General features: G+C 46.3%; 1 protein-coding gene and 1 long non-coding RNA gene across 11 annotated transcripts in view; both read right to left on the bottom strand.

Annotated features, from left to right (window-relative positions):
• Nucleotides 1-19,701, bottom strand: part of SRGAP2 (SLIT-ROBO Rho GTPase activating protein 2) — a 91,414-nt gene that overhangs the window by 50,043 nt on the left and 21,670 nt on the right. For 8 of the 10 annotated variants that reach the window (XR_010467581.1, XR_010467582.1, XM_065038649.1 and 5 more), the window contains 2 exons: nt 10,001-10,193; nt 3,180-3,342 (listed from right to left, as the gene is read on the bottom strand). Coding sequence is in view for 6 of the 10 variants with exons in the window: in XM_065038649.1 (XP_064894721.1) it covers nt 3,180-3,342; nt 10,001-10,193 (356 nt within the window). In the remaining 4 variants the exon portion in view is untranslated. Of the gene's footprint in view, nt 1-3,179; nt 3,343-9,995; nt 10,194-19,701 lie in introns of all 10 variants that reach the window. The other 2 variants (XM_065038652.1, XM_065038651.1) reach the window with 1 other exon arrangement.
• Nucleotides 17,991-19,514, bottom strand: LOC135576039 (uncharacterized). The gene is made up of 2 exons (XR_010467583.1): nt 19,373-19,514; nt 17,991-18,197 (listed from the first exon to the last, which is right to left on the bottom strand). It is a non-coding gene; the product is annotated as an uncharacterized LOC135576039 (long non-coding RNA).

The following is a 19,701-nucleotide window of genomic DNA, read 5'->3' as shown; positions in this document are numbered from 1 at the left end:
TGGCTGCGCTGGACTCTCTGCAGCAGTTCCCTGTCCTGCTGGAACTGAGGGGCCACAACTGGACACAATATTCCAGGTGTGGTCTCCCCAGGGCAGAGCAGAGGGGCAGGAGAACCTCTCTGACCTACTGACCACCCCCTTCTAACCCACCCCAGGTACCATTGGCTTCCTGGCCACAAGGGCCCAGTGCTGGCTCATGGTCACCCTGCTGTCCCCAGGACCCCCAGCTCCCTTTCCCCTACACTGCTCTCTAATAGGTCATTCCCCAACTTATACTAGAACCTGGGGTTGTTCCTAACCGTATCAGAACCAGAAAGGTTGGATCATGCAGGGAAATCAAGGGTTGTATTAACACGAGAGTGTGATGGGGTGGGCAGAGCGAAAAGGGGAAATCAAAAGGGGAATCAGCTCAAATGGAAGTATATTTCAAATAGATGTATTGAAATATATTTTAAAAAGGGCCAGGCAGAAGGAGGAGCAGCAGTAAGGAATTAGAGGAGTGTTCTCTGCGAGAACAGACGGAGGGATGAGGAGCGGTGAGCAGGACAGCATGGCTGGCACCCGGATGAGCTTTTGAGGTCCCTTCCAACCCCTGATATTCTGTGATTCTGTAATAGTGATCTGATACCTGGCTTGGCCTTTACCCAGTTTGGTATGCCCGGCAAACAGACAACAAGTAGTTGGGATTTAGTAACAAGTGCCTTTTGTTCGCACAATCTGAGTTTGCATTCGGTCTGTGAGAACTAAAAGTATTTTGTTATCGATTTTTATTCGAGTTCTGCTGCCCAAAATAAAACAAAACAGGGCTAAACCGTGCTGAGAGTTAAAATGCTGCTTTCCAGCCAAACTGGGATAATATCCATTTCCATGGACTTCTTTGCCGAGGTGTTTTCTCAGCCACCTTCCTCAAGCACAGCCCTGGTTGAAATGCAGTAGGGAGATTACTTATCCTTTGGAAGGATTAGAGGAATTGAAGAGTAACTGCCATTCAATAATCCTGTGTAAGTATCTAATCAACCATAATGTAATTACCAGAAAGTTTGAAAAGGTCAAAAAGGCCTTAGTGTGACGTTACTTGAACAAGAGGAGGTTCCCCCTCTGCTTGGGCAACACCTCAGAAAAAGAAGGAAAGGAGAAACAGAATGTAATACGCTTTTCATACTCCATTGCTATCCATTAAAAACCCCAGAAATACACAGAGTTCAATGAACACAACAGTGTACTCACACTTATTTTCATTTTCCTATAGAAATTAGCTGCCGACACGCAAATACCTGCTGGAAAAGAGCAAACGTGGCCTGGTCTGTGGGTCCCGCGTGAGCCACGGCCCTTTCGAGTGCATCTTGACATGAAATATCACCCACGATACTGAGCATGGAACACAACAGACCGTTGTTTATAGACCCTCTGTATTAGTTAAAGCAATATAGAGATGCTAAGAAATATCTGAATGCTCTTTCCTCAAGGTATTTCAAACCACCGTCAAGACCAGAGTGAAAAGCCAACTAGGCCTCTAGTTACTGCCAACTGAACCTAAACAGCTTTTCATTTTTAAGTCATGCTCTACTCATGACTATTTTTAATCACAGAATGGTTTGGGTTAATATAACAATATTGTTGTTAATATAACAACTGAAACCAATGAGGGCAAAAAGAGACATGAAAGTACATTATGAGTTTTATCAACAATGTTCCCCTTCCATTTCTCTCTCAGGTTCAGTGTGATTTAGGATGAGTTTCCACAAAGATATCCTTTAGAAAGCTTGAGTCCCTCTGCAATCCCCTTCTCTAGGCCTTGCGATAGTAGAAATAACTCTCCAAAGATCATCAGAAATGGCTCTATCAGTCAGAACTGCGGCGTTTTTAACGTGCTAACCAGCAGACATTACAGCGATTGAAGAGACGAGGCATTACCATTTAATAAGAGTTTCAAAGCTTCCATATCATGTTCTTCAACTGGAAGAACAACTTCTTAATAGAAAAAGACCCCCCCGCGCTGTCCCACCTCTTTTCCCAGGTGGAAATGAGGGCAGAGAAAGGGGACGAGGCTCCCAAAAGAGACCTCAGCTGCATTTTCTCCTTTTCCCGGAGAACATTACATCCTTTTACTATCCAGCATGGTACGAATTCTCCCTAATTCTTCTTTTAACAGTAGTTTGTGCTCTGTAACAGTTATTAATTTGCCTTTAGAGAGTCGTTCTTGATTATATTCAGAGTTGAAAACCCGGAGGGTTTCTCCCTATTTAATAAGTTTCAAAACTTATGAAACCACGAGCAGGTTAAGAGGAAAAAAAGCACGGCCCGAATTTAAGACCAAAGAATCTCAACTGACTGCTTTTGGGAAAAACCTTAAAATACTAGAAGAAGAAACTTACTAAAGAAACAAAAGGTACAGAATCACAGATAAGTCAAGCACAATTAGCCACAACGAGAACAAAAAGCCCCATGTGTTCGGCATGGTCAACAGAAAATTGATGCCCCAGAAATCACAGAATCACAGAATGGACTGGGTTGGAAAAGCCCTCAGAGATCATCCAGTCCAACCCCTGGTCCAACTCCAGTCCGTTTACTAGATCATGGCACTAAGTGCCATGTCCAATCTCAGTTTAAAAACCTCCAGGGCCGGTGAGTCCAGCACCTCCCTGGGCAGCCATTCCAATGCCTGACCACTCTCTCTGCACAGAATTGCTTTCTAATCTCAGCCTAAACTTCCCCTGGCAGAGTTGAAGCTCATGGCCCCTTGTCCTATTGCTGACTGCCTGGGAGAAGAGACCAATCCCACCTGGCTAGAACTGCCCTTCAGGTAGTTCTAGAGAGTGCTGAGCTCAGCTCTAAGCCTCCTCTTCTCCAGACTAAACAAGCCCAGCTCCCTCAGCCTCTCCCCATAGGGCTTGTGCTCAAGTCTCTTCCCCAGTCTTGTTGCTCTTCTCTGGACCCGCTCCAGCACTTCAATCTCTTTCCTGAGCTGAGGGGCCCAGAACTGAACACAATACTCCAGGTGTGGCCTCCCCAATGCAGAGCACAGGGGAAGGATCACTGCCCTTGTCCTGCTGACCATGCTATTTTGGATACAGGACAGGATACCATTGGCCTTCTTGGCCACCTGGGCAAATAACAGTGAAAAGTTTGATAGTTCTGAAGGGATGGACAAAAATTGGTGTGTTGCAGCACTCAGTTACCTTCTTGAACAGGCGGCCCGAGTCCTCGCTGACCTGGACGAAGCGTGGGATGATGTTGTTGAGATAGATGTCGCTCAGAGTGGTGTGGTCCCGGCTCTCCCGCTTCACCTGGTTGAGCAGGAGGTTCCAGCAGTTGACAGGTGAGAGCACGTTCTGATCCTTCCTGCAAAAGACACAAAACAGAGACAAGCATTGGATGGAGCTTGACAAAATGATTCTGTTTCTGATGTTCTATATAAATGCTTGAAACCACGAGGCGTGTGGATTTGCTGAGGGAGAGGAGGGTGGAGGAAGGCTTGAAAATGGCTGTGGCACATACAGAAAATACATCCTCAATTACACAATTACAAATGCAAGCTACAGTATGCAAAACGCTCTGATTTTGTTCTTTGGAATCCAAGATTTTGTGCATAAATCACAGCACCCGAGGGAGCGCAATGGCTCTGGCATCTCACAATAGGTTTCCCCAGCATTTGTGACTTGGCCACAAGAAAAAGATTCTAAGCATCCAGTTCGCTAAGCAGCATCTGCAAAAAAAACAAACTGTTTCACGCACAGAACGAATTATGTGCAAGCACCTCTACCCATCCTGAGTAAAAGAGAAAGCAACCTGGAATATTGTGTGAGCAGGAACACCCAGATGAGGTTACACAGGAAGGTGTCCAGGCGGGTTGGAATGTCTGCACAGAAGGAGACTCCACAACCCCCCTGGGCAGCCTGGGCCAGGCTCTGCCACCCTCACCAGGAACAAGTTTCTGCTCAGATTTAAGTGGAACCTCCTGTGTTCCAGTTTGAACCCATTGCCCCTTGTCCTATCACTGGTTGTCACCAGAAGAGCCTGGCTCCATCCTCCTGACACTCCCCCTTTCCATATTGATCCCCAGGAATGAGTCCCCCCTCAGTCTCCTCTTGTCCAGCTCCAGAGCCCCAGCTCCCTCAGCCTTTCCTCACACGGGAGATGCTCCACTCCCTTCAGCATCTTGGTGCCTGCGCTGGACTCTCTCCAGCAGTTCCCTGTCCTGCTGGAACTGAGGGGCCACAACTGGACACAATATTCCAGGTGTGGTCTCCCCAGGGCAGAGCAGAGGGGCAGGAGAACCTCTCTGACCTACTGACCACCCCCTTCTAACCCACCCCAGGGACCATTGGCTTCCTGGCCACAAGGGCCCAGTGCTGGCTCATGGTCACCCTGCTGTCCCCAGGACCCCCAGGTCCCTTTCCCATTTCACCATTGCTGGACAGGAGAAATTGGGGTCAATGGTTCTAAAGCCAATAGAGTCACAAGAAATTCCTGATGGAATTCAGGCTTTGGAAAGTTATGATGATGTTCCAGAATGTATTGCTATGACTAGATTTGAATAAGTGTTGCGTTTCTTTTTGTTCAAGAATAAATGTAGATTGTTGTTAATGGAAAAATAAGGCATCCGCAGGAAAAAAGCCCTAATGCATCTTTTGGAGGAAAATTAATACAAGACCCTGTCTTATTTTCGGGCAAACTGGGTAGCTGACCATGGATGTCCCCACTCAGTCGAACATCACCTGGGGCAGTTTGGAAGAGCCGCGACCGACATGGACCAGGGGTTACAACTACGGCCAAGACACCGGGAAGCAGCACGAGGGCCTCGCTTTCCAAAGAAAATTAAATCAAACGGCAACCAGGAGAGATGCAACAGTTCACCGGACAATCCCCAGCTGTCCCGGCTGCCCCACCACAACCCCCCGAGCTATTTGGAGGCGCCGCATAGCACAAATACCACCAGCCCGTGAACAGCCTCGGCGAGCGAAGCCGCTGGTGTCTAATGGCGCCAGATGGGTTGTTGACACACTCCGTGTGGTTACACATGAAAGGGGGGGAATAAAAAACCATCACAACCCCACGCGCTTCCAAACCCGCCAGCGGGACCGTCACCCTGCGCTCGACCGTAGGGTTTTTGCGTTTAAATTCCTCTAATTTCTTGGCATCCGCTGGCTTCCCTAACCCCCTCGGTACCTTGTGCAAACGGTCTCGCTTCTGTATGGGTTCAATGTTTTCACGGCAAGGTTTTGAGAGGAAACGAGACAAAAAGCTCTCCATTATTTGCTAGTGACAATTCTCCTAGCGCTGGCAAAAAGAGAGATAAAAGCAAGCCTTAAGACAGAAATTAAAGAGAAAAGAGGGCACTACTTGCTTCCAACCTTCCAAGTAGCCTTTAGAACTACACACATTTAACTGTTAAAGCACCTCTAAAAACGCAGCTTTTTCTGGGGTGGAACACGGCAACAGTTTTCCCAACACGGAGCAGAAGTTGTACAACTGTTTACAACAGGCCCTTTTCCATCATAACCACAAGCAGATGGCAGGGAAGCAAATTGCGATTTTCATTAACCATTTCTGCTCTCCAAGGGGCTGGTGAATACATGCCGCTCCAGTTTCCTGTCACCACGTGAGGACGGATGAAAAAGGGAATTAAAACACACAACAGGGACCAGTGGGTAAAACGAAGAGTGAGCTGGATTTCCACAGATTCTGCAGAACGAGCGGACTCACTATTCAACCCTTACGAAGTAAAATTGATATGAGATCAACCCCAAAAACTTTTGGATCTGGATATGAACTTCCCCAAAGTGCCGGTGATTTCACATTCCCAACAACTGTTTAACTCAAACTCCTCCCGCGAGGAGAAGAGGAAGAAGATGCCAAGATCCAGGTTTATTTCAAGCGCTATTTATACTCGTTTAAAGATCGTGTGATGATAACGAACCTGAAGAGTTTATTTAGGTTAAGCCTAAATTACAGCAGATCACAGCGACCGGGCTGCTCGGGAGCAGGAAGGGGAAGTTGTGCACAGATTTTTTAGGAACCACAAAGTATGAAGCTCTGTGGTTTCTTGGGTGTTATCTTGATCGGGTCCTGCGCAAGTTCCACTTCAAAGCTTTCAGTCAGTCTCAAAAGATCAGAAGGGAAGATTGAGTCCTCCTTCTTAATTAAATTACTCATTCATACAAGGAACTCGCCCACAATCCAAGATTTATCTGCTTGAAGTCAAGCGGGACAGAGCGACAAAGGCTGGGGACACTCGGGTGGGCACTGAGGAGAACCCCATCCGGAGCAAGACAGAAAAATGGCTTAAATAACAACCTCCTCCCCCCACATCAGAATGAAAATAAAATAAACCACACCCACAAACCAGAAATAGGAATATTTGGTTTCCATATGGGACACGAGATGAAGGAATGAGTCAGATGAGGATGAGAATATGACTTAGCTAGAAAGAGAACATTTAAATCAACACATCCCATCATGTGCGTGAACAGAAAACTTCGCCAACCATCCTTGCTGCAAACTGTGGCTTTTAAAGCAACTGTCCTGGTGGTAAATGCAAAACTGAAGTTTCCTGTTCCTCCGGCAAATATTCGGGATGTTTCCTAGAGGTTTGCAACAGCCATTTCCACACCTGGTACATCCCAAAATAATGCTCGAGATCCGGTATTTTCAGACCTGTGCAATCATCAGGTTCGCCCTGCGAACCATCAGCGCTCAATCAAGAGCTGGAGCACGCGTAGAATCATTTCTGCGTCAAATTTTGCAAATCTGTTTGAATTTTGTGATCTGTAAGAGCAGCCACTGTCACCCCAGCCCGTGCAGTGTGGCATTTGCGCTGCTGATATCATCCAAACAGAAACAAAGAGCCGGCCGAGGGTTTTACATCATTTTTTGCTGGTGATGTATCCTCAGCTCTGGCTTCAGTGAGGTCACTGAATAAATGAAGGAAAAAAAGAAACCTTCCAAATGTCGTTATTTGAAAGAGAAAATACTGTTCAGGACTCGGCTCCATCAAAGAGAACCACAGGCCAAAATACCCTATGATAATATTTATCAATTAAAACAAGAGTAATGCAACCGACCCAAGTGCTTTTGTCGACACGTCTCTCACAGCCTGGACCATCTCACCTTCAAAGAAATCATCTCACTGTTTAGAAACCAAAAGCTGAATTTCTCTGCAAGCTGCTCATTCCCGTAAGCGTTCGATTTCCCCTTCAAGTCATCCTGACGCTGCTCAGCGTTCAGCATCAATCCGGAGAATTACAAGCACGGACAACACGCTGCCCTTCGCTTCGCAGAGATCCCAGCTATGAACAGCTGGTGTTTACAAGGGCTCAGCCTGGAGGTTGCCAGAATGATTCTGCAGCTTGTCCTGCACGGCGAAGGCTGCCAGGGAGCGTCTGAGCCTCACGCTGGGATCCCCCGCACATCCAGCTCTCCAGCTGACAATCGCTACTCGCCGTCCTGCTTCCAAAGATGATTCTGATTTCAAACACGGCCTTAAAATAGCGCTGGCTTTTCATTCTTTTTCTTCTTTTTTTTTTTTCTTTCCGATCTCTCCCGTGAAAGGAATCACTCCAAGTTTTTCCTGTTCTAAGCTATTATTTGAATAGGCAAACGCCTTCAGGACAAAACTCACACGCAGTAAGAGAACCGGAGTTGAAAGTGCCTGGGTTTCATGTGTGCAGGACAGAGCCTTCCTCCGAGGATGAGGATGGAAGGTGATTTTACCACACTTGTGACCAACGAGCTCTTCTAAACATAGCAATTATAAGACTTGGGCTGTGAAATGCATTTCCCCCCCGCCCCAGTCCTTACATCATGTGCAAGGGTACTGAAGAAGCCTTACCAAAGATATACATTTGATATTATTCTCTTTAATAGCCTGTCCTAATTGAAAAAAACACCTTTTCAAAGAGAACAGGCAAAGCGAGGTCTAACAGTCACAGCAGAGCAGTTAACAGCAAGCAAAACCTGGGATACATCCAACTGTCACCGACTCGTATGTCACCTTGGCTAAACCAATCTGTTCCCCTTCTTCAGAGATGCAAAATGAGAATAACACACACCTACCTCTGTGGATCGTTTGAAGATGCTCCGGTGATGCTGGTTTCAAACCAGCGATGTGCGAGCACCTTGTGGTCCATCCCCAGCTACACACACTTTGCTGGCGAGACCCAACCGCCTACATTTCCAAACCCCTATGGCAAACGGAGCCGTCTGACCAGCTCAAACACCGCCACAGCTCAAAAATTAAACCGCCTTTGTTAGAAACACAACCCGGCGTGTCACTCTTTCCTTTTACCAGCTTGGAGATGGACGGTGAAGGAAGCCACACAATCCAATTTCAAGGGTCAAAACGAAGCCTCCTGCCCTTGACAACATTCCCCTAAACGAACACATTGGGAGCAGGCGGGCAATTACACGATGGCTATTGAGTATGAAAGCACATGCAAATTACAGGGTTGCTGCCTGACAGATTTCCTCCTTGACAACGTGTTATGAGATCTAAAAGCAGCAAGTGACATGGGAAGCAGTCACTGAATGATACGGTGCCTTCCGACATAATTATCATGTTATCGGAAGAATATGTTATTACTGTATATTTATAGGGTCAGAACCAGGCAATTACAGAGCAGCCGCCCGCGTGTGCTCGTCTCCAAGTCGTGTAATCCCGGCGCCTTCGGAGGAGGGATCTGAGGGTTGGCTTTGATCAAATCGCCATTTGGGGATTTCCAAATGACATTACAGCTTTGTGGCTCCAGAAAAGACACCAGCCAAGTTACAGCGTTCAGACAGCGCAAGGTTGGGGAGAGGTGACTATAACTGGAATTGCTTCCTCAATGAGCAGCATCAACCCTTCTCTGCAAAGCGAAGTGAAGCGGATGCTCAGCACCAGGTTTCAGGGTATTTCAGGCAATGCCCCGGGGCTTGGCCAGAAAAGCATGGCCATTTAATTCAGAAATTTAAGTGAAAACTTTATGTGCTGATAAAAATCACCTGTCCCATTGAGGCACTGCTCAATAGCTACAATATATCACACACACAGAATGTCAGGGGTTGGAAGGGCCCTGGAAAGCTCATCCAGTGCAATCCCCCCATGGAGCAGGAACACCCAGATGAGGTTACACAGGAAGGTGTCCAGGCGGGTTGGAATGTCTGCACAGAAGGAGACTCCACAACCCCCTGGGCAGCCTGGGCCAGGCTCTGCCACCCTCACCGGGAACAAGTTTCTTCTCAGATTTAAGTGGAACCTCCTGTGTTCCAGTTTGCACCCATTGCCCCTTGTCCTGTCACTGGTTGTCACCAGAAGAGCCTGGCTCCATCCTCCTGACACTCCCCCTTTCCATATTGATCCCCATGAATGAGTCCCCCCTCAGTGTCCTCTTGTCCAGCTCCAGAGCCCCAGCTCCCTCAGCCTTTCCTCACACGGGAGATGCTCCACTCCCTCCAGCATCTTGGTGGCTGCGCTGGACTCTCTCCAGCAGTTCCCTGTCCTGCTGGAACTGAGGGGCCACAACTGGACACAATATTCCAGGTGTGGTCTCCCCAGGGCAGAGCAGAGGGGCAGGAGAACCTCTCTGACCTACTGACCACCCCCTTCTAACCCACCCCAGGTACCATTGGCTTCCTGGCCACAAGGGCCCAGTGCTGGCTCATGGTCACCCTGCTGTCCCCAGGACCCCCAGGTCCCTTTCCCCTACACTGCTCTCTAATAGGTCATCCCCCAACTTATACTGGAACCTGGGGTTGTTCCTGCCCAGATTCAAGACTCTACACTTGCCCTTGTTATATTTCATTACATTTTTCCCCGCCCAACTCTCCAGCCTGTCCAGGTCTCTGATAGCAGCACAGCCTGCTGGCGTGTCAGTTTTGTCCAGGTGCAACTTTATAAAGCCTCAAGTACAAAATAACAACATCTACATTCACTACATCAGCTCTTTGCGTGTTCCTAACCTTGCGACCGCAGGAAAAACAAAAAAAATAAAGGGCAAAACCAAAAAGGTCAATACTTTACTTGAATTGCTGGTCTTTGGTGCTCCTAGTTTTAGCCAGGAATCTCTCAGCCAACTTCTCCAAATTCCTCGAGTAATCCATCTCAATCTCTGCCTTCTTGCGGAAGAAATCCTGCAGGTCCTGCAGCAACTGGACGCGGAGCTCGCACTGCTGGTCAAGGCATTTCAGCTGCTCTACCAACTGCGCACGGATCTCTGCAACAAAGAAAAGCACCGCAGATCAAACTAAATCCCCATCAAAATTCTCCAGTGAAATACAGCTTAAAATACATTCCCTCATTTATAATACGGCAGCAAAGCTTCGTTATGATTAACTGTAGCTGCGGAGAGAAAACGATGGTGATTGCGCGGGAAAAACCACCCGAGACCCCACGATCCAGCGCCGAGATTTCCAAGTGAAGCTTTATCGCTGAACAGTGCATCCGGTATGGGCATCAAGCGCGTTTTTGGCGTCAAAAAGAAGCGGCCACTGCATAAAAATGTACTAAATCTCCATCTGGAAAAAGGACCAAATGCTGCAATACCCCAGAGCAGCTCAGAAAATCACTTGGGGGCATTTCTATCAAATTCCTTCGCAGGCTCCTCCTGATGCAGAAACACGATATTGTACACGCTGGGGCACCCCCCAAAGGCACCAAATTGGGATTATTCAGTTAGTCACCGATTCCCCGGCTGTGTAGCTCTTGTTATAAACCAAGCCATTGGAACAGATAACAAGAGGCAACAGGACAGCGCCTCCCATCAGGGAATGACCTCCAGAAAGGCTGGTTTGCCTTTATAAATACCTGCAAGTAACATATCTACGCCAAAAGGAGCCATAAAGCAGACAGATATAGGTGTTATTATTATTATTATGATGCATAACGGTGACTGAAGATATCTATTTTTCAAGCATTTTATAAATATGAAATCTTCTTGCATTAGCCCTTTAAGCCAGAGCGGTGTTCACCTTATCTGACTGGTTCTGAATTGGAGGGACAGAGCGGTGAAATGTCAAACAGGGCAGGAAAACAGAGCAGAAATGAACCAATCGGTCTAAAAACACAGAAATATTCAGCAATGCAGCGAGTAAAGGTTATTTGGCTTTTACACAGGCAATAAACTCCACATGGAAACAATAAAATACGCGCTTTCATCTAAGGATCTTTGAGCACTCGAACTCTAGAGGTGCCTACTATTGCTTGGCTGGTTTTGTTGCTCTTCCCACAGGTTTTCCGAGACAAATTCACAATGAGTAATAAAATAAGGAACACTCAGGTCTCCGGCTTTGTTCATGTCTATGCACTGCACCCGCAACTTCGTCACCGCAACAGAAGATGGGTGAAAAGATCATTTCCCAAATGCAATTTGTTTTTAATCAACTACACCACTGATAATTCCGGGGATTATAACTCGGTCTCCTCAGCACCATCTGCAGCTGCGAGCGCTTCACTCTTGCCGCGTTCCGCATTGTGTTCACATCTGCGAGAACAAACAGTTTCAGGGCTCCAGGATTCACACGTATCTTTATTTTAGGGAAACCCAAACCATGTGTATACAAAGGCAGCTCCTAGTTAGGTTTACCCCCCCCAAAATAATAACATTTTGCAAAAATGTGGGGGTTTCAAGCTTGAAGATGAGCTTGATTAGCACAGGGAGGCGCGAGCAGCGCCAGGTAAAACCTGAGCATTGCGTTCCTGGCAGGTCTTTGTTGTTGCTCAGTTCCAGCTAGCAACAGTATTTCAGGATTAGCAGGGGCACGGGGAACAAACAAACACTCAGATACATCAGATCTGCTGACACTTATTTCAAATTTGCTGCTCGACGCTCACCATATGCAATCCACATCTCCTCCATTCGGCTCAGTCCCCAGTTACAAAACCACCGATGGATTTGCAAAGTTTGCGGCGGGTTTAGTCCCGTGCGATGCAAACCCGACAGCCCCGCTCCGCCTTTGTCGTTCCGATTCCTATAACGAACAGATAGCTGATAATTGCACCGGAAAGCACATTAACGTGGGGTTTCCTCGCTGCAATGACTCTGTTTTTAACCCAACGGTCTGGCATTCAAGAAAGAATGTCCTTCCAGGCAAAAGCTCTTCCTCCCTTTGCGTCTTCTCCCCCAACACAAGAGATGCTCCCAACTTCAAAATGCTGTTCCAGAAGTCATTGGGTGAATAGGTTAAATGTAATAAACTGTGGCTTGGTGTCTACACCCAGGAAAAAGGCACCACAAGAAGAAAATACCTGAACCAGTCTGGCATTCTCTGCTAAGCAGATAAAGAACAGGGCACAGAGTTCAAATGCGGCAAATATCCTCCTCAAATAGGATGTGTATGTGCATTCACGGGTTGCTCATCTGCACGGTGTTATATTTCAGGAAAAGTGGGTTGTGCTATTAGGATGGATGAACAGTAGGCATCAAGTTTAAAGAGAAGATTGGAATAGGAAATAGACGCGGCTGGGACAGGTCGTGGTGTGGCTGCCCACCCCGCATTCAGTGTTTCTTCCTTCTATGTGCTACGATCGATGGATGTTTTACAAGGGCAACAACCCGGCAAACTCTGAATTTCCCCATCAGCCACATTCTCAACCGAGAAACCAGAAAAAACAGAGACCCAGGAGACCACTTCCAAAAAAAACAGCAGTTCTCAAAGACTAAAAGATCAGCAGAACACGTGGATTTTCGTATTAAAATTACAATCAAGCTCTTGGTTCTCAAGGTGGCTCCTTCACGTGCAGCTCTCCTGTTCAACAGCAAGAAGCAGGAGCATTTTCCTCTAGTGAGAAACGTGATATCAGCGCTTTTTCTTTATAAATAACCCCAGCGTGTTCGGGGGGAGCGGCGACAGCTGATGGGCAAAAGAACTTCTTCTCAGTGAGGGTGGCAGAGCCTGGCCCAGGCTGCCCAGGGGGTTGTGGAGTCTCCTTCTGTGCAGACATTCCAACCCGCCTGGACACCTTCCTGTGTAACCTCATCTGGGTGTTCCTGCTCCATGGGGGGATTGCACTGGATGAGCTTTCCAGGGCCCTTCCAATCCCAAACATACTGTGATACTGTGATGGGCAACAATCTGCGATTCAGCTCTGTGCTGAACAAGGGCGACCCTGCTCATCAAACACACCGCACAGGGCTCCGCCGCGGCACAAAAATCAAGAATGCAGGAATTTCCTGAGGCTTACCGGGCTTTCTAGAGTATGAAGTGTCTGCTTGTTTTCCCATTGCTTACACACGCTAAAGGTATTTAATTTTTCCGACTTACTCCAAGAGTGGAGTCTGAGGCTGCATGTGCTATAGCCACAGGTCACCCCGTTACACGGCACATTTAATGGCTGCGCTCACAACACCCACTTTAATTTTGAATTCACTGCCTTCGCATCTGTTAATTTACACAGGTTATTAGGTTAACAACTGCTGTAAACACCAAAAGGAATCCTTTCTATTCTATTGCAAGCTCACGTGGCTGAAAAACTACATCATTAAAACATCCCTAGTAGCAATAGAAGAGCTTTCCATCCATTTAAAACAAAGCATTTACTCACTTCCATCACCAGACCGTCAAGTCACCCTGGTCACAGAGGGACAGAGAATTGTATAACGCCAGACAGTCGCACAATTTTACTTCTATCCTTTTCGCAACCACCTTTCCAACATTCCCTGTAGTGCTCAGCGGGCACATCTGGGTTTTAATGACTTCAAATGGTAAGGAAGGATCTTCTACTTTCTGTATTTTAGTCATATTTGTCATTCTGAACCTTTGCAATCTATTTGCCTTTTCTCTTTTTCAAACGTTGAAGCACATAAAGTATGGATCGGCACAAATGATAACGCATTATCATAAAGGTAATTGTCCTCGAATAAACTTGTGGTATTTAAGCGATGATTCCTCTAATACTTCCAGGGAAAGGTGATCACCAGTAGTTTACATCACAGGCAAGCTAAGAGATACGCTATATATTAACACACTATATTATAAACTACCCCCATACCTGCTTATATTTGGATGATCTTCATGAATTGATTGCTCCTGCTTGTATAAGTCTGCTAGTTTAAATTACATGGGTGGCTGTTCACATGAGAATCCCAGGGTCCCAAAACGCTCCTACTCTACAATCTTGGGGAGGATGCAGCAAATGAAATTAGTAGGTAATCCTTAAAGACTGATTTTTCCTCTTCTTTTGAGCAGATTATAGGAGCTGTGGTGCAATTATGGAGCATTCCAGAACAGCAGCGACTTCTCAAACTACACCAAACAGCAAACGTTTTCTACAAAGCTCCTGGAAAGAATCCACGCTATCCTAAAACCATTACCCACGTGGACACACACACGTCTGACCGGAGCTGCACCTTGCAGCGTTCGGCTTCTGTAAAGGAACTTACCAAAATGATGGCTTTAGGTTTAAGCATCCTATAAACTGAAGGTGGAATTACAAAACAAAGAGTTTGTGCATTCTTTGGTGATCCCACACCAGGATGGACTCAGCCCAAGAGACCTCCTCGCCCTGTTATCCCTCATGCTCTGAGCAACGTGAAGAGCATCTCCCCAGGCCGGGGTTTAACTCTTCCTACCGATGAGCTTTAACTATTTTAACTGGAACACAGTGAACCCCAAGCCTGCACGAGCACAAAGCACCAGGAGCCGACACAAGCTGCTTTTCGATATCTGGCTGCATCTCCGTGGATCTGCACAGTGGTTTTCTCAAGACGTTCCCACCCCGTCCTAAACGCCACGCTGTATAAAGAGATGACAGGCTTGGGAAAGGAGTGGGATGATAAAACCAGAACCACCAACCCGTGGCTCCCACCCAGAATGAACCACGATCTGCTCACCCACACGGAGCCAAACTTGGACCCTCCCGTGAACACGCTCAAGACAATGGCACAAATCAGAGCAAAACAGGGTCAAACCACACAAGGGAAGGTTGAATCCAGCAGATTCAAAGCCTTCAGCTGTCCCTGGCTTGGCAGGACCCCAGCCCAGCACATAAGAAACAACTATGCAGAAGGATTGGAAGTCACCAAGCAGTAAGCTGCACGCACAGCGCTAACACGAGCTCATGGTCAATGGGGCAGAGTCCAGTTGAGACCTGTATCTAGTGGAGTGCATCAGGGGTCAGCACTGGGGCCGGTATTATTCAATATATTCATCAATGATTTGGAGAATGGAATAGAGTGACTGTCAGCAAGTTTGCTGATGACACCAAGCTGGGAGGAGTGGTGACACTGGAAGCTGTGCTGCCATCAGAGACCTGGACAGGCTGGAGAGATGGGCAGGGAAACATTTAATGAAATATAACAAGGGCAAGTGTAGAGTCTTGAATCTGGGCAGGAACAACCCCAGGTTCCAGTATAAGTTGGGGAATGATCCATTAGAGAGCAGCGTAGGGGAAAGGGACCTGGGGGTCCTGGGGACAGCAGGGTGACCATGAGCCAGCACTGGGCCCTTGTGGCCAGGAAGGCCAAATCTCCCTGGTGATCTAAAAATGAGGCTTTGAAGTGAAAATGGTAGAAAAGGAGGAAATAAAGTCTTTTGTTTAACACCAGAGCCAGGATGGGGATTCAGGTTCAGAATCCTGACAGAAACTGCAAACCCTGGAAAAGGCAAATTTTTTATTAGAAACCAGGATATTCCTTACCCATTGGAGAAATATTAGCACTGCGTAATACAGATCAACAAGAATCCCTTAGCAGTTTTAAACATACAAGCAGAGTTGTGGGAGTTAGTCGCTGAAATTCTTTCTAATAATGTCTGATAAAATCATTTTGAGGTGTGAGATGAGTGGAGTTTTGCATTAGTGAAATGAAAGAAGAGGATGCAAGACATCCTTTGAAGCACAAACCGGGGCGAGTCTCCGTGAAGTACCGAGGACACTCCTATTTTCATACCTAAACTATCATATATTTGCATCACTAATTACTCACGTCCAGCAGCTTTTCTGGCGACAATAAAAGTGTCACTTGAAGCAACAGGGCAGTCGATGTTTTTTGCCCTTATTGCAGCTGTATGAACCGTGGCAAGCGGTACCATGAACATTTCCTATTTCTAAGCATCCTTGAGCTGGAATCCCATTCAGTGCAGCGACTACATTGGTTTTCCACAGGAAAAACACTCATCTGCAGTTCAGACTTCAAACTAACATGAGGTTCAGTTCCACAAAGCTTTGAAGCAAAGGCTCAAAATGAGGCAATTAAACACGTTGACAAAGTTGCCGAGGCATTTAATCCGCGCCGAATTCAAATTAAATATTTAGATTTTTTTAATTTTCTTTATGTGTGTCTAACGAAATTGCCATTGAAGTTTCCTTTGCCATTATCAAAACCCAAGTCCACGCTGTTGACTTTTCCAGGAGGATGTTTAAAAGCAGAATCCAGATGAAATGACCCTGTGCCCTAATCCCAGCACCAAAATCCTTATTCAGCACCTAATCCACAGCGTGCACAAAACCCCCTGATAAATGTAATATGTCCAAGTCATTTGGGCAACGTTATATTTTAGGTTCTTCAGCTGTTTATTCCAAACGATTAAAAGTTTATAAATGCATTTCAAACAAGTACAAACCCAAAAGCTACATGCGACAACAACTATTTCTGCCTGCAGGAAGTTTCGCGGCTATTTTAGGATTGTCCGTGCTCAGTTAAAGGTTTCCCAGAGATGACCCAAAATATAAATAAAATAAATTCAAACAAATCTTTGCTTGTACTTTCTGAACACTGGATAAAATACTGTGGAGGGTAGTAGAAGTACATTTAATGACTGGTTTGCAGGATGGATTTATAGAACGAACAATTTAAAAGTCATTTTGACTCGGGGACTATTAATGGAAAGCAACACAGACACAACCCAGTTCATATTCCCAGCAAACAGCTCCCGCCAACCAACTCCTCACAGTAACGAGCATCCCCAGCCCCTTAACCCGAAATAACACGTTCTCCAAACAACTTTTGAACAGGTATTTGGGCGGCCAAAAATCTGGTGAACGTTTTCAAATGCAAGAGGTTTGGCTTCTTTTTTTCCTGCTTTAAACGCTTTTCCCATTCCGGCCCAGGGCAAAGCAAGTTGCTCTGAAGTTCTGGGGTGTTTTTAATCACACTCCGATACCAACCACTCGAAGCTTTTGAGATTCTTCCCTCAAGCAGCCATGTGTTAATTATGGAAAGAAGGGGGAATTGAGGAGGAAAGGGAAAGAAAAAGGGAGGGAAAGAAAAAGGGAGGGAAAGAAAAAGGGAGGGAAAGAAAAAGGGAGGGAAAGAAAAAGGGAGGGAAAGAAAAAGGGAGGGAAAGAAAAAGGGAGGGAAAGAAAAAGGGAGGGAAAGAAAAAGGGAGGGAAAGAAAAAGGGAGGGAAAGAAAAAGGGAGGGAAAGAAAAAGGGAGGGAAAGAAAAAGGGAGGGAAAGAAAAAGGGAGGGAAAGAAAAAGGGAGGGAAAGAAAAAGGGAGGGAAAGAAAAAGGGAGGGAAAGAAAGAAAAAGCACTGCAAGGATGTATGCTCCCAAATATAAGAAGTCAACAAAAGGGAATAAACGCAATAAGGAATAATCTAAGCACACACCAGACACACTTTCAGTCCAATTATTCCCAATTCCACAGGAAACTGACGCCAGCACTCCAATTGAAGTTTCTGGATCCTTATTAGGGGGTTCCAGGGGGTGTTGCACAAGTGGTCACGGTCCGAGAAGGGCAGTTTAACTGCTGCCCAAAGGCGGGCTGAGCCATCCACCACCACAGAACATTTTAAACACCATGAGAAGGCAGGAAAGAGCGAAATATTTCGCCCAGGGAGGGCTCAGAGCAGCGATCACCTCGGGAGCATCAGCGCGAGCATCAGGCTGACCCAAAAGTGTGGGAAATGCCCAGAAACACCCTTTGGAAAACACGTTTAATTCATTTGCAAACCATGAGCCGCCTGGGCGTGGGGAGAGGGAGGGAACCGGGTACCGAAACAGGAGGAGATTTGAATGAAGAATGCGGTTCCACAAAGGAGCCCAAATTCCTCCGTCAAGGGAGGGGTTCATGCTGGCTTTCGACTGAATGTCTGTTTATTCTAGGATGGAAATCCATCAGGAAGAGACAGCAGAACAGGTCCCAGGAGACAAAAGCGGAGTTGAAGCGTTGCCAAGCCAGGTTCTCCTGCTCGAACCGTGGGACATCTCTGCTCCGCTTCACTTCTTATTGCTATCCATGGGTGTGCTCCATAGAAAGCACTTAGGAAAACCATCCCTTACTGTAGAAAGAAGCCAGAAAACAATTAAAGAAAAAATACCCCCAAGCAGCTAGAACTACATCCTGAAATCGCCATGACGCAGAGAGATGTTGGATCATTCTGCGTTTCATTGTCCTGCAGGTTGTTCGTGCTTCTCCTACATGTTACGCCAACAAAATACACGTGGGGAAAAAAGGGCTTGTAAAAATTACCAGCAGCATCTTAAGGGTTCAGTTCAGATGCACCAAAAGACAAAGTGGGCTGGTTTTGCTCAGTTGGTGAAAAGTCCACCTCGGCCTGTGCCATCAGGTACCCGACACCAGACGGTAAAGAGAAATGTTCGATTCGACTCCTCCAGCCCTGCTTAAGGTTTTCACCCCCCCCCCGTCTTCACAAGCAACATCAGGTACCTCCAGATCCACAGACAACCCATTTCCACCTCAAACACTCCTACTCCTTCAACAAACGACTCAGCCTGCCCCTCGCTTTCTCCGTTTCTACACAGGACACCTGACATGAGCTCCATGAGCGTTTAGTAAAACTCGAGCCGATCCAGCGCCCAGCAGCTGCAGAAATGGCCATTTCCCGCTGCCCAAACCGCACTCCTCGAATCACGGGTGGCACAACGTTTTCAAAAGAGCTCAAAAATATTTGTGTGTCTTTTACTTTTTAATTTTCTTTGGCCCCAAACCTATCAGTACTCTAATTCAGAAAGGGACTTTGCACTTAGAAGTCCACAGCAGCCCTTTGGACTTCACATACGTCTCTGTTCTACCTGAGCGTTCAGATTTTCCTCTACCGATGGTGATTAAAACAGAAGCGAAACAACCGCTCCTTCCACCTCGCAACATTTTCTTTCCTTGAAGTGTTTCATCTGCATTATGTCAAATATCGTGAGGGGTTTATTTTAATACTAAACAGAATTGAATTATTCATCACACAACGCCATCATTATTTCTGGCATTTGCCGTATGTTCTTACTGCCTCGATTCACTTTGGGAATCCCAAATTAAACTCGCTATACATCACTGACTACCGTGTTCATATGCATCCGTGCACAAAAACATCTATAGGTGAGAAAGCAGCATCCATCCAGACACACGAAACCACCTCACACACAAATATTTCATGCAAAGTAACATCAAGTATATTTTTCAAACTAATACAATTGCTAGAAGTGGCAATTTATGACTTACGCAGTTTAATCTCTTCAATGAAAGGAAAATCCTTTGGTGAATTATGTCATATATTTAGAGGTACAAGCAGAATGATTAAATGCCGGTGTCTAATTTAATTTCACCTCAGGATTTCTTCTCCTCCCTCTCCTCTTTGGTAACTAACATGCATAAATGATAGAGAAGTAACTGAAGAGGAACAAAAAGGGACAGGTAAACACTTCTCAAGCACAGCAAACTAGATTTCCAAATCACTCCCAGTTCCCTGCCAAGTTCCGTGGTTGTCTTGGGCAGCTCGGGGAAAGACAGATAAATGTGGGCTTGTTTTTATTTTAATTGCATCAATGATT

This window comes from Columba livia, chromosome 22 (genome assembly GCF_036013475.1).
Source record: "Columba livia isolate bColLiv1 breed racing homer chromosome 22, bColLiv1.pat.W.v2, whole genome shotgun sequence".
Taxonomy (NCBI): Eukaryota; Metazoa; Chordata; class Aves; order Columbiformes; family Columbidae; genus Columba; species Columba livia.
Note: the sequence above shows the minus strand (reverse complement) of the source record. Positions and strands in the feature narration are given on the sequence as shown.